This window comes from Cervus canadensis, chromosome 13 (assembly GCF_019320065.1).
Source record: "Cervus canadensis isolate Bull #8, Minnesota chromosome 13, ASM1932006v1, whole genome shotgun sequence".
NCBI classification, from domain to species: Eukaryota; Metazoa; Chordata; class Mammalia; order Artiodactyla; family Cervidae; genus Cervus; species Cervus canadensis.
Window position 1 is genome coordinate 48,548,180 of NC_057398.1, and position 15,686 is coordinate 48,563,865.

The 15,686-nt window shown below is 36.0% G+C and overlaps 1 protein-coding gene across 3 annotated transcripts in view; it reads right to left on the bottom strand.

Moving 5' to 3' along the window:
• AHCTF1 (AT-hook containing transcription factor 1) overlaps positions 1 to 15,686 on the bottom strand; it is an 83,782-nt gene that overhangs the window by 12,258 nt on the left and 55,838 nt on the right. For 2 of the 3 annotated variants that reach the window (XM_043484544.1, XM_043484542.1), the window contains exons 24-32: positions 15,285 to 15,435; positions 13,711 to 13,861; positions 13,273 to 13,380; positions 10,428 to 10,620; positions 8,773 to 8,976; positions 7,681 to 8,095; positions 3,637 to 3,760; positions 1,598 to 1,692; positions 417 to 625 (exon numbers count right to left, since the gene is read on the bottom strand). In XM_043484544.1, the coding sequence (XP_043340479.1) occupies positions 417 to 625; positions 1,598 to 1,692; positions 3,637 to 3,760; positions 7,681 to 8,095; positions 8,773 to 8,976; positions 10,428 to 10,620; positions 13,273 to 13,380; positions 13,711 to 13,861; positions 15,285 to 15,435 (1,650 nt within the window). The remainder of the gene's footprint in view (positions 1 to 416; positions 626 to 1,597; positions 1,693 to 3,636; positions 3,761 to 7,680; positions 8,096 to 8,772; positions 8,977 to 10,427; positions 10,621 to 13,272; positions 13,381 to 13,710; positions 13,862 to 15,284; positions 15,436 to 15,686) is intronic. The other variant, XM_043484543.1, reaches the window with a different exon arrangement.

The following is a 15,686-nucleotide window of genomic DNA, read 5'->3' on the forward strand; positions in this document are numbered from 1 at the left end:
CCCCAGGCAGCAGAATATCATTTTCCCACAAGTATGAAGGGAGGGGAAATGGAAGAGAATTCTATTTAACTGTACTCAACTATTTTCAGATATATGCTCTGGATAGTTTTGATGTCACGCATGTTTCAAGAGTAGCTAATATCTGTTTTCTTATGGCTAAAAGACCTTTCATCTGAACTGGATACTGAGTGAAAATTAATAAAACTGTCACTTCTTTAACATAGTCTTTTGGTTTTCATGAAACCAATTTCTTAAAGGATGATGTATTTTATATATTTTCTCAAACACAGATTTTTATAAAGGGATTTCTATATAGTAGCGAAATACATGAATACATTACATTAGAGCTATGGTTTGAAACCTAACTAAACCAACACTGAGAGACTAAAAAAGAAATAAAAAATTATTTTTTTTACATGAATTTCTTGAGTATCAGGAGGATCATCAGAAATTGGAGGCTTGTCTTCTGGTAAGTCAACACTTGCTTTTAGTACATCAACTTCTATTTCATGATCTTCTTTTAAGTTCAACTCTACTTCCTGGTCAAGTCTATGTTCAGAAACCATAGGGCTTTCAGAGGTAACAGGTCCAGATCTTCCACTATCACCAGGGACTTCGGCCACGGCTAAAAAAAAAATGAGAGTTAATCTTCCATGGTTTAAGCTAAACAAAAAAGAGATATATACACAATTGGGGAGGCAAACAGAAGGGGAAAGGCTGCATTGCACTTAATGTTTCCTTGAACAACTGTCAAGAGTGTCAAAACATCTCTAACATCTTCGAAGAGGAAAAGCCTACGGGGATCTATACAATACTCCTCCTTCATCAGAATCCACTCACTCAGTTTAGACAATACATATTTGCTTTTCAAAAAGATAAAATATAAACAACAAAATATTAAAAACCTGCGCACACTGTTGACCTAGCAAGGCCATGCTTGGGAATCTATGTTGAAGAAACACTGACACAGAACGTGCAGAGATGTAAAAACAGTAACATTCACTGCAGAAATGAATTAGCAAAACAAACTCATCTCTGAAAAGCCAGTGTCTAACTGAGAGGAGACACTCAAAAAAAAAGGAAGGAAGGAAGGAAGAAAGGAAGGAAGGAAGGAAGGAAGACTCACTGGGGGAAAAAAAAGTCAAATGAATTCCATACATCTGTTAATCTTCCCTGGAGCAAATTCAGACGTTTGTGATTATTTTCTAATAACAATAAGCCAATCTTGGCCTTAAGTTATCACAAACACAGAATAAATATGGAAGTAACCCTGTGTAGATACCTGAAACCCAGAAGGTCAAAAAACAAGTATACAGTCTTGGGTGGGGACTGGTAATTTACTTTTTTCCTTTTTAAACATGTCCACAAAAACCATTCTAAGACTTCTACTGTTAGAACTACAGAGTGTTTTATAAGCAACCAACTGCTCTGATAGCTGACACGCTTCCTCAGAATTCTATTTTTAGCTAGGGAAACAACTGGAGAGGCATAACAGGTAACAGTCTGGACTGTTATCCAGATTCTTTTGCCCTAAGAATAGAACACTCTTTAGACAAAACACTAAGTGAAATGATTCTGAAGTCAAAATAATACATACATTTATTGTTACCTGCTCTAATTGCAGAGGTACAGGTTTCAACAGAGACCAGTCCTTCGTCTAAAACAGGTTCTGTGGACTTCACGGTGAGTTCCCTTCAGGAACAGAAACATATACTTCAGTGTTTTAAGAAGATCCCATCTGCTCTGACCTGCTTTAACCTTGCCCCAACTCTTACTTTTCCCTCTACTGATGAAAACCAAGGTTCAGAGAATATACAATGCAACTTCATTCTGAATAATATTATGTAATTTACAAGTGAATTCAGAAACAAGTAATGTTGTATTTGTTTTTCTTATTTTCTAATATTTTACTTTGTTGAAAACAATGGCATAACCTTAAACTACAAATAAAATGATTTTAAAATGCTGGTCAGTATAAATTACACGGATGTCAATTTTTAATTATCAGTGGCCACGTTCTTCAAATAAATTCCTCAAATATTATGGACATTTTCCCTATATACTCAGTAGATTCAATATCTTAAGGCCAACTGGAAAAAGTATGATAAATGACTCAGAATGGGAGACCAATGTGACCTCTATTAATCTACTTGACAAAAGTTCTAGGAAGATGTTGACAGTGGTCCCTTTGCATTCTGAGGTGGCCTTCCCCTGAAGCCAACTAAAGCATGCTGATTTTTTAAATGGGACAATTATAAAGTTCAAGAAAAAGTATGCATTTGGAATATGTACACATTTATTTATAGGTGTATTTGTAAGACTTATCTCAATCACAATGTTTACAGTAAGGATAACCAAGAACCAACAACAAAATAAGTTTACATTTAAAAATGAACCAGCTCGCCAAGATGTTGAATATTTGCCTAGATGGTCACTGATGAATGCCAAGTTTCTGATCAAGTGACTGCTTTTTGATTTGTCGTTGCTGTAATCCACTGAAACCATTATAATTTATACTAATTTTCAATAAAAAATTTAAAACCTTAGAATTAAACAACAATCTTGATGATCCTTTCGTACTATTTTCTCCCTCCTTTTCCATGAAGGACTGGCAAAGACTGCAGTTACCACGATTTCACTCTCAGAAGTGAAGAATATGACTGAGTTCAATGTATGAGAGGTGACGATTATAATACTGATTTTTGTATGGGTGGTCTGTGAAATCACTCTCAGAACTTACAGTGAAGCACTTACAGTATCTTAAATTGTCATGTTTTATGTGGGTTAATCTTAGTAAATTATATCCTTACAACTTCTTGATAATTGAAGCTGCAACTTTTTATTGTATTCTCTACAACAGCATTCATTTCTCCAAAGTGCTGATATACAATGTGTCCAGTCTTGCAATGAGATAAGGAGCTTATGCCAGAAGGTCAATCAATCACCTCAATGATTAGTTCAGCTAACTTCCAAAAAGGTGACTGATAAGTATTTTAATAGAAGCTGCTATCTTGTTGCAGACCATAAAGTCTTCAGTAACTGGCATCAACTTTACTAGTACACACTTTAAGTAGCACTGTCCTACATCACCTAGTATACTGGCTGAATGTGTAAGTGCTAAAGGAAACTGAAGAACTGGGAGCATAATAGTTCAAGCTATCACTGAAAAACAGTAACTTCTAACTTGAGTCTTGTAGTACCAAATGGCAAGGATCAATACTGCCTCTGAACCATCTGAACCATCTCCCTTATGATCAGCCTTGGTGCTACAGGATACATACCGGATTACTCTGAGACCACCAAAAGCAGGAGAGCATGGAAGAATGTGTGGCCGTAAGCGAAACCTTTGTTTTTCAACAAAAATAATATTCTTTGGTGATCTAAAGAGTTTTGCCTCAATTTATCAAGTCTCTGTATGTTTAGGAAACATCTGGTATCATTTCATAATAACTACTAAATAACACTGAACTGTACAAATGAATTTCTTATATGACAGATACAGTACCAAAATGGAAATGACAGAGACAAAGATCTAAATAAGAGCTAATCTATGCATGGAACAAATACCAATATTTACTACTGTTTCACAGCTTCATTAAACTTTATCAATATTTGAAATTTTCTCTATAAACTTACTCTTCACAGACTGAAGGTACACAAAGAGAAGCTTCAACTCCTTGAATGGGGCTTAAGCGATTTAATTCCGAAAGTACACCCTCCACAACTAAGCCATTCTTTGTTTCTGCATCTTCTAAGGTGCCTGTAAATAATACAGTTAAGAACATATATATTTACTAAATGTTTAGCAATTACTGCCAGTCTTGGTTTATTACTTTTTAATAAGTTGTTGGGTCTGCTTTTTTGCATACTTTTAGTTTATTCCTTTGGCATCAGACTACCAGTTCCTTCTAATTCTCTGAGCCTAGGCCAAACCCCACCCCAACCCCTTCTTTCATCTGTAACTAATACTTTTGGCTTAACGGGTTAGTAACTAGCTGAGCTAGTAAGATTCGAATTTAGCTGATTTCACTCTAAAGTCTGTGCTATATAATCCCCCCCACAAAACAATAAAAATGTCTATTTGAGACTGCCTCATCATTTTAGGACTCATCAATGAAAATACTATATTCATTGGAAGGACTGATGCTGAAGCTGAAGCTCCAACACTGTGGCCATCTGATGTGAAGAACTGACTCATCTGAAAAGACCTAGAAGCTGGGAAAGATTGAAAGTAGGAGAAGGGGATGATAGAGGATGAGATGGATGGATGGCATTACTGACTCAATGAGTTTGAGTATGGAGTAGCCTCCATGTTACTCAATACTGGCGTGCTGGAGGCCCATGGGGTTGCAAAGAGTCAGACATGACTGAACAACTGAACTGAGTGAAAATACTGCCAATAACATCCTCATCAAACAATTACCATTCAAATATTTTAGTGGAACACAGCACATTAAAAGAGTATGTGAACTTCTAAAGATATGTTATTTATAAAGACAGTCCTAAATTCTTAAGATTACAACTATACAGTGGAAGTGACAAACAGATTCAAGGAATTAGATCTGATAGGGTGCCTGAAGAACTATGGATGGAATTTCATGACACTGTACAGGAGGCAGGGATCAAGACCATCCCCAAGGAAAAGAAATGCAAAAAGGCAAAATGGTTGTCTGAGGAGGCCTTACAAATAGCTGTGAATAGAAGAGAAACAAAAGGCAAAGGAGAAAAGGAAAGAATGCAGAGTTTCAAAGAATAGCAAGGAGAGATAAGAAAGACTTCCTCAGTGATCAATGCAAAGAAATAGAGGAAAGCAACAGAATGGGAAACACTAGAGAACTCTAAAATTAGAGATACCAAGGAAACATTTCATGCAAAGATGGGCTCAATAAAGGACAGAAATGGTATGGCTAACAGAAGTAGAAGATATCAAGAAGAGGTGGCAAGAATACACCACAAGAAGAACTATACAAAAATGATCTTCAAGACCCAGATAATCATGATGGTATGATCACCAACCTAGAGCCAGACATCCTGGATGCAAAGTCAAGTGGGCCTTAGGAAGCATCACTATGAACAAAGCTAGTGAAGGTGATGGAATTCCAGTTGAGCTATTTCTAATCCTAAAAGATGATGCTGTGAAGTGCTTCACTCAATATACCAGCAAATTTAGAAAACTCAGCAGTGGCCACAGGACTGGAAAAGGTCAGTTTTCATTCTGATCCCAAAGAAAGGCAATGCCAAAGAATGCTCAAACTACCACACAACTGCACTCATCTCACACACTAGTAAAGTGATGCTCAAAATTCTCCAAGCCAAGCTTCAATAGTATGTGAACTGTGAATTTCCAGATGTTCAAGTTGGATTTAGAAAAGGCAGAGGACCCAGAGATCAAATTGCCAACATCCACTGGATCATTGAAAAAGCAAGAGAGTTCCAGAAAAACATCTACTGCTGCTTTATTAACTATGCCAAAGCCTTTGACTGTGTGGACCACAACAAACTCTGGAAAATGAGATGGGAATACCAGACCACCTGACCTGCCTCTTAAGAAATCTGTATGCAGGTCAGGAAGCATCAGTTAGAACTAGACATGGAACAACAGACTGGTTCCAAATAGGAAAAGGAGTATGTCAAGGCTGTATATTGTCACCCTGCTTATTTAACTTACATGCAGAATACGTCATGAGAAATGCTGGGCTGGATGAAGCATAAGCTGGAATCAAGACTGCCGGGAGAAATATAAATAACCTCAGATATGCAGATGACACCACCCTTATGGCAGAAAGTGAAGAAGAACTAAAGAGCCTCTTGATGAAAGTGAAAGAGGAGAGAGAAAAAGTTGGCTTAAAATTCAACATTCAGAAAACTAAGATCATGGCATCTGGTCCCATCACTTCATGGCAAATAGATGGGGAAACAGTGGAAACAGTAAGAGACTTTATTTTGGGGGGCTCCAAAATGACTGCAGATGGTGACTGCAGCCATGAAATTAAAAGATGCTTGCTCCTTGGAAAAGTTATGACCAACCTAGATAGCATATTAAAAAACAGAGACATGCCTCTGCCAACAAAGATCCGTCTAAGTCAAAGCTATGGTTTTTCCAGTTGTCATGTATGGATATGAGAGTTGGACTATAAAGAAAGCTGAGCGCTGAAGAATTGATGCTTTTGAACTGTGGTGTTGGCGAAGACTCTTGAGAGTCCCTTGGAGTGCAAGGAGATCCAACCAGTCAATCCTAAAGGAAATCAGTCCTTAATATTCATTGGAAGGACTGATGCTGAAGCTGAAACTCTAATACTCTGGCCACCTGATGTGAAGAATTGACTCATTTGAAAAGACCCTGATGCTGGGAAAGACTGAAGGCAGGAGGAGAAGGGGATAACAGAGGATGAAATGGCTGGATGGCATCACTGACTCAATGGACATGAGTTTGAGTAGCCTCTGGGAGTTGGTGATGGACAGGGAGGCCTGGTGTGCCACAGTCCATATGGTCACAAACAGTGGGACACAACTGAGCAACTGAACTGAACTGAACTGTAATTCTTAGAGCAATTAATAATGTGTATGTTTATTAAATAAAAACATTAACCCAAACTTCACTGGATTCACATTTAAGAAACCTTAGTTCAGCCTAGGCAGAAAATGTTTTCCCAAAGAAATCACTATGACACACATTTTTACACTGGTTTTACAGATTTAAAGATACGAATTATCTTTAAATAAGCTTGTTAAATCTGTGCAGGAGTAAGAAAGATAAAAATAGACTAAGTTTTCTGATCCACCAATTCTAAGCAAAGTCTCTCCCCTTTCTTGTGTTCCACTCATTCCTACTGTGTCTCCCAGCATAGCATTTATCAAACTGCACCGTACACACTTGTTTGATATAATCCACAATCCACTCCAGTAATCTTACCTGGATAATTCCATGGACAGAGGAGCCTGGCAGGCTACAGTCCATGGGGTAACAAACAGTCAGGCATGACTGAGCAACTATCACTCACTCACTAGACTTTACATTACATGCAGGCAAGTACCACGTCTACTTAGTGTATCCTTAGCATCTAGTGCATTTTTATTCTTTATCTTCTACTTTATTTATCCTTAATACCTAACACACACAAAGCGGACCCTGTCCGTTGCACAAGATTAGGGGCTCAAACATTTTTTGATAAATGAATATAAAGACAATAAATTCATGGGTCTTTGGACATTTATTTTCACCTTCTAGTGATTATTTTGGAGGTACGGATGGAGAGTAGAATGAACTTCCTGTTTTCTGAGCAGCTTTCTAGAAAGTTGAGGCTGCTGGATGGGTAAGTTAATCTAGTCTGTAAAGGTAGTAGTATTATTTCTCATAACTATAGGAAGACCTTAAGTCACACTGATAATTTGACATTGCTTCCTTAATCATTACTGTTCTTTTCTAAATTTCATTTCCAAATGAAAATAGAACACACATTAAGTTCTCCTCTCCTCAAACCTCATACCTACTTAGAATGAAAGTTTGTAAGTAGAAAGAATAAGATATGTGTACTATGGCTAGAACCTACTGTGCTATGATCATGTAATTATTTAACCCTGTTGATTTCCTGTTGCTTTTCTTATGGTAGAAAAACTTCTATTACAAATTTTACTGAAGGATATCAATGGCCATTTTGAATATCTGGGATGAGTCCTTACCCATTTGTTTTTCTGGCTCTGGAGGAGTTACTCCTGGTTCAAATGTATCTTTATCACTGTTCTTCTCAGTCTGTTCAGTTAAATTAGTAATCAGTTCAGTGGAAGAGCTCACTGACTTAGAGGCTATCAAAATATCTTCAAAGTCTTCTGGTAATGGAGCATCCTGATACTCTAAGGTAGTCTGGTCTGATCTGGTGGAAGTATTGCTATTTTCTACGCTCACATCCAGTTTCTCCAAACTTTGTGAAGTTGTATCCTGTGGCCTGACATCCATTTCTTGATGGTCCTTTTCAGGGCTATCCAGGGGGAAAGATGTTGTCTTATCTTTGTTCTTCAGCCATTCAGTTTCTGCTGGAGCTCCACATTTATGTAAAGATGCAGTAATAAATGTTTTTGTTTTGCTGTCATCTATAGTCTATTAAGTAAAGAGTTTGGAGAAAAAAAATTTTACTAGTAAAAATCAGTTAAGTCTAACTTATCCATCCCAATCATACCCACCCTTTCCATGTTCTGTTTATCTCCAAATTCTTTTCTCCATCAAAATTTACTTACTCTAAATCCATTCTCCTCAGACTCATGATTAAAAGTTAATGACTGTTAATGATTCTCTAATTGGTAATAGATCAGTACTTCCAAAAGACTAGAATACAGAATAGGCAAGATGCCCAATAACCACCAATGGGTTCCTATTAACCTACAGTGAAGCTCTAAAGACATACCCTCCCAAACAGACAACAAACTAGGAACTTACCAAGAGAAGCAGTACAATACAGGTTAAAAAACAAAGATATTACAAAACAAACAAACAAAACCAACCATGGATCTTAATTCCAGTCCCATTTCTTCCATCAAATAACTATGTGGTTATAGACAATTTAACTTGGTGCTTCTAGCCCTATTTTCTTCACCTGTAAATGATAGGTTTGGCTTAGCCAAGGACCTAAAGTTTCTCTCTGAACTAACGTTTTCTGATTTTATGACTATCTGCAAGACTGTATATAAAAATCTACAGTGATATCATTTACATTGATAGGAGCTTAATATATTCTTATTAAGAAGTCTTTTTGTTCCAACTATTATCAAACTTACTGCTGGAGCAGTCCATTTCGTGGTTATGCCTTCTTCCATGAACGAAATTCTAGTTTCCTTGAGTCGTAAAGGAGGAGTAAGAGATCTTCCAGGCGACAGAGAGGGAGATGCTAAAGGTGTTGTTCGAAGACCAGACCTCAGGATGGATTGAGGAGTGAACTCGGCAAATCCAGAGGAAGTAACTGACATAGCCAAAGTCTTAGCTTTCTATGACACACAGCAAATGGAATTCACCATTAGCGTTTGTAAAAGACACTTACGTAAGGACAGACAAAGCCAAATGAGTGGCAATGGTGACTAAATTCTCATCTCTAATAAAAACATCAATAATAAAAATTATTATAGATTACTGGAAAGAAAACAAAATTCTACTAGGAGCTTTCTATTTATAACGTAAATTTGCATAAAACATAAAATTGCATCTATAATCATTCTAAACCTTGATTATTCCCAGGTTTAAGTTCAACTTCAAAAATCAAGTGCTGATATAAGATAAATTATTTAACTATTGCTTAGAAAACTTTAGTAGGTGAAAGAGATGATACTGTGTGAACAGAACCTAGTTTAATTACAGCAAGCTAATCTAAATTAATAAGACTGACTTTAAGAATGTTTTAGAAAAAATATAATTTCATTACATGAATCCAATAGTAACTGAACTACTTATGAGAATTCTGATGGTTTACTACAATGATTACAAATAATTAGCAGATGAACTAGTTAGCAAAAACAATTTCCTCACTTAACCTCTCCTCTAAAGGACTCGTAAACAAATGACTGGATCCTATTAAATTATTAAATTCCATTAGATCCATCATAAGAATATATTGATTTTTTCCAGATTCTTTTTGGTAGCAAGTACAAAATTACTCCCTCATTTAATTTCATTTGAACTTAATGGCAGAGAATATAAAATGTGAGTGTTTTTTTAATAGAAGAAAAAAAGTTAGAAATACTATACTGGATATTAAATATTAGGAACTTCATCTTAGCAACCACCATTTCAATTTCTTTTAATAATTATTTTAGGAACAGCATTTATTGACGTATCTTTTATCCAATTTGAAAAATAAGAATTCCTTGGCTTCACTTTAAATGCTGGATATCCAGAAACAATTAAGGAAAAAGTAAGTAAAAAGTTCCGGGACTCAATCCAGAATACTGGACAAGGAACTTGCAGACAACATATGTGAAAATGGCTTTCCAACAGGAAGGTAAAGTCCACTGTCACCTGTCATCACAAGTTTAGCTGTGGTTTCTCTGCTAGTAATTTATCAGAAAGGGTGAAGGAAAAAGCAATTTCCTACTGAGAGTAGGAAAGAGTAACACTTTATAATTTTGCTGAAGGAGCTAGAATTTTAAAATAAAACTTTAAAAAATGTTAAGAATGAGAAAGCATTTGATGAAAAAATAGCAAAATGGTATCAGGGAAAAAAAAACACAACATGAACATGAAAGCATTTTTCAAAGAAAAAAGGCTAATTTATAATACAGTAAGCATTTTGGAAACATCCACAGAAAAAGGGAAAATAAAGGCTTAAAATCCCTATTACCCAGAGATGTCAATTATCAATAGTTTTATTTCTCTCTGCTATATGTAAGGAACTTCCTAGCTTCACTATGAACACTAGATGCTAGATATGTAACATAATATTTACCTTAACAACAAGAGGAGTTTCAAGTAAATGTAATTCTGAAGCCCTGGAGGCATTCTGACGTGATCCTGTTAATTGTGAACTTATTGGCAATGAACTAGATGCCAGGGACCAAGGAGACCTTGTGGGGCTTTGCTGAATAAACTCCAAACACTCAGAAGGCTGGGGGACAGGATGAACAACCAAATCCAGCAGCCTGTAATCACAGTATACATATAAACAGAAAAATCCTGGTAACATATTTGAGTTATACTGAAGAAACAAAAAGAATTAGTATCCCATTTAATTATGCAAACTTCTATACTCACTGGTAAATATGATAACCATATGAAAATATAAATCCAGATAAGTATATTACTGTCTGTAATGCTACCCTTAGTTTAAAAAATCAGAATTAATTCAGTAGTGAAAAAAGAGAATTCAAAAATCAGAACTAATTCATTCAGTAGTGAAAAAAGAGAATTATGAAACCTAGATAGCAATTTGATCATGCTCCTGCTGCTGCTGCTGCTAAGTCGCTTCAGTCCTGTCTGACTCTGTGTGACCCCATAGACGGCAGCCCACCAGGCTCCTCTGTCCCTGGGATTCTCCAGGCAAGAACACTGGAGTGGGTTGCCATTTCCTTCTCCAATGCAGGAAAGTGAAAAGTGAAAGTAAAGTCACTCAGTCGTGTCCGGACTCTTCGCGACCCCATGGACTGCAGCCTACCAGGCTCCTCCGTCCATGGGATTTTCCAGGCAAGCGTACTGGAGTGGGTTGCCATTTCCTTCTCTGATCATGCTCCCCACCCCCCAAAAGGAGGCCCTCCTCCCTCCCTTAACCATTATTTACTGAGCCCCTCTATGTGCCAAACATTTATTTTCAAATGAAGACAAACTGTTAATGATTGAAGCACTCAAGAAAACAAGGTAACGCTTCCCTAGCAAGCCATTCACTGAAATTCACTTTCATCAACAGAAATTCCTTTCACCTACATGTAATGTATATAATGAATACGGTTTATTTACCTTTAAGGTTCTGATCACTACACTTAGCAACCAAAGGATATGTTAATTTTCTCAAATTAATGAGGTTAGTAGCAAAAGAGAATCCCAGGACTATACTCAAAGTTTTTTTCCCTACAGTGTCCTGGACATTCTTACCAAATGACAAAAATGATCTCACTGATGACTTGTATTAAGTATGCATAGTCCAAACAGCTTAAAAACCTAATTTACAAATAAATAAACTTGAAGGTGAAATTTTCAGATTACAATTTTTGTGGACCATTTATAAACATATGGTCACTCCTGTCCCAATTTCCTAATAGTTTATTTTATAGAGATGGTTCCTCTACTTTAGGACTACTCTTAAATAAACAACTACAGTTCCAACTTGGATGCAAAATTTGAATTTAACTATTTACTTTTCTAATAACCATAGGTTTAAAAAATAAAAGTATTACTGTACTAAAGCCACTAAAGACATTTTAGTAGGCTCAGTTAAACAGGAGTAAGTTTTAAGAAGCCAACCAAGATTAGCTGGGATTTACAAAAAACATTCCTAGCAACAAAAACACTACCCCAAGATACCTATGTGTTTCAACTGAGAATAACCAGAAAAATACATCTGGTGCCCAGAAATAATAATTTCTTGCTGCTTTGCCTTCGTTGCCATTCTATCCTTTAAGTTCAAGATTTTTGCTATAAGAGATGGCATACCAACCAAAATCATAGGTGCTTCAAGACAACTTATTATACGGTGGGGAAATATTTACAGGAAGTATTTTCTTCCTCTAAATATAGCATCTTTGCATTTGTTATTCTGTACTAAGCACAGCTCTGAGATTTCTAGCAAACCAAGAATATTCAATCAGAATATTCAAAAATTTTCAACAATTATGGTCATATCATTAAAGAGAAAGAATCATTACATTAAGAGATACTTTTTGTACTCTGCTATTGGTGATTATGAACACTTCTTCACTCTCCAGTGCTCTTAAATAAACCACCACAGTTCCAACTTGGATGCAAAATTTGAATTTAACTATTTACTTTTCTAATAACCATAGGTTTAAAAAATAAAAGTATTACTGTACTAAAGCCACTTAAGCCATTTTAGTAGGCTCAGTTAAACAGGAGTAAGTTTTAAGAAGCCAACCAAGATTAGCTGGGATTTACAAAAAACAACCTTCATTCATGGGTCTGAATCAGAGAGATTTAAGAAAACAAATTAATAATTTATTTTGCTTATGATTTTAATATAACAAAGTTTGCTTTTCTTTAAGCAGTCTGAAATCATTAAGCAAAAATTCTAAGTAGATTATCAGCTGATGTAAAATTCCTTAAAATTACTAAAAAACTGCCCAAATTATTTTTTTAAAGGAAGCATTAAAAACTCCTTCAGCAATTTAAAACAGTATTTATGAAGACTTTAAAGATAATTTTAAAATTATAGTGTAATTATTAAGTATCATCTCACACTGGTCAGACTATCATCAAGAAGTCTTCAAATAATAAAAGCTAAAGAGGATATGGAGAACAGGGAACCCTCTTACACTGCTAGTGGGAATGTAAATTGGTATAGTCACCATGGAAAACAGTATGGAGCTTCCTTAAAAAATATATAATGGACATATATATAATATACATATATATATATATATAAGGGAATTAAGTCAAAAAGAGGAATGAAATATTGCCATTTGTAAGCAACATGGATGAAACTAGAGAATACCATTACTAAGTGAAGTAAGTGAAATTAAGACAAATATCTCAACAGTGTGATTCTTGTCTAACACTGCCTTTTATTTTTTTTTTTGTTGTTGTTGATAACACTGCCTTTTAAAAGTGATTAAATAAATTCCTACCTAGAAATTCTTTGTGATGCCTTTGTAACTGGTGTTCCAACAAATGCCTCAGGCAGCTCTGGATCTGGGAGAGAATATGCTACAGGAGATGGTTCCTCTACTTTAGGACTACAGAGAAAATAAAAATTTAACTTTTGATTATGTATCACAAAGAAGACTAAATTATCAATACAAACACTTTAAGAAGGTGAGGTTCGATGGGAAGGGGGCTTTCTTTTTTTTACCATGTATATTTCTGCTTATTTACAATAACAATGAACATAACTGATTTCAAATTTAAGAATAAAGAATGTTCTTCTTGCAAGAAAAGTAGACAACACAAAACACTTTTCCTATATACACTAATAAGCGCTAACGCTGGATTGTGTATGAATGCAGCTGACAACCCAGGGAAGATTAGCAAGTAGCATGATTGTAAAAGGTGGAAGAAAAACATACCTACTGTAGACAGAGATGCTATTTTCAGGTTCATTACTTGCCCAGATCTCTCCAATTTTAGATAACACATTATTGATGAAAGTAGATCTTGTTAACACAGTCCCGGTTACAGCCTGTTTTGGAACTGCTGATAGTGGTTTTGGTCTAGAAACTGTGAAACAAAAAAGGTAGTATTTAATTTCATCTCTAACACCAGGATTTTAAAGTAGACTAATATGGCAAAGTGATTGGAGAAAACAAAACATGAGTAGTTAAAATTATATTTGGTTTAGCAATGTCTGTGCAGAAATTTAACAGTTTTGGCTTTTAGGAGATGGTGAAATAAATTATTCTACATGTTTTCTAAAAGTTAGTAGTCTTCCATTTCTCCAAAGAAGAAATACAAATGGTTAACAAACACATGAAAAGATGCTCAACATCACTCATTACCAGAGAAATGCAAATAAAAGCCACAATGAGGTACCACTACACACCAGTCAGAATGGCTGCTATCCAAAAGTCTACAAGCAATAAATGCTGGAGAGGGTGTGGAGAAAAGGGAACCCTCTTACACTGTTGGTGGGAATGCAATCTAGTACAGCCGCTATGGAGAACAGTGTGGAGATTACTTAAAAAACTGGAAATAGAACTGCCATATGACCCAGCAATCCCACTCCTGGGCATACACACCGAGGAAACCAGAACTGAAAGAGACACGTGCACCCCAATGTTCATCGCAGCACTGTTTACAATAGCCAGGACATGGAAGCAACCTAGATGCCCATCAGCAGACGAATGGATAAGGAAGCTGTGGTACATATACACCATGGAATATTACTCAGCCATTAAAAAGAATTCATTAGAATCAGTTCTAATGAGATGGATGAAACTGGAGCCCAGTATACAGAGTGAAGTAAGCCAGAAAGATAAAACACCAATACAGCATACTAACGCATATATATGGAATTTAAAAAGATGGTAATGATAACCCTACATGTAGGACAGAAAAAGAGACACAGAGGCATAGAACAGACTTTTGGATTCTGTGGGAGAAGGCGAGGGTGGGATGATCTGAGAGAATAGCATCTAAACATGTATATTATCAAGTGTGAAACAGATGGCCAGCCCTGGTTGGATGCATGAGACAAGTGCTCAGGGCTAGTGCAGTGGCAAGACCCAGAGGAATGGGATGGGGAGGGAGGTGGGAGGGGGGATCAGAATGGGGAACACATGTAAATCCATGGCTGATTCATGTGAATGTATGGCAAAAACCACTACAATACTGTAAAGTAATTAGCCTCCAACTAATAAAAATAAATGAAATAAATAAATAAAAGTTAGTAGTCTTCAAATGAAATCAAGAGTTCTGTCACTCTGTACTAAATAAACTAGGAAGTTTAAAAGTTCCAAGGAAGCTTTTGATTTCTTGCGGTAGAACCACCAGTAAAACAAACAAACAAACAAACCCACAAAGCATCACTGTGATGAATCAAAGCAAAATTGAGCTAAACAGAAGATAACAAAGGTTTCAGAAGATAATCATTCAGTATCTTTTCTAGTGCAATATTTTAGGACATTTTTCAATGAAGTCTTACCTTCTCGAAAAACTGATGATGCTGACAGATGGTAAGGCTTTGCTCGCTCAATGGCTAATTTTCGCTGGACTCTAGGAAGAATTTTCCCATATTGGTCTATTATAGAATTTCGAGTCACTGATCTCTCTCGCAAACGAGGATCACGATCATTCTATAGAACATAACATAACTGGTAAAAATTTAGTCTTCAAAAATGTCAGGCGCTATGTCTATTATTTACTATTTAAAATATAATTATGAATACACAAGAATACCTTCCTCCTTTCTACATACCCATTCTTGCAAACCAAAGACATCATACACACAACCTAACTGCTTCATCAATTCTTATCCATCAATAAATTCCAAGTCTCTCCTTCCCAGCCTTGATTATTCACAACTAATAAAAGCAATGATTTTCAT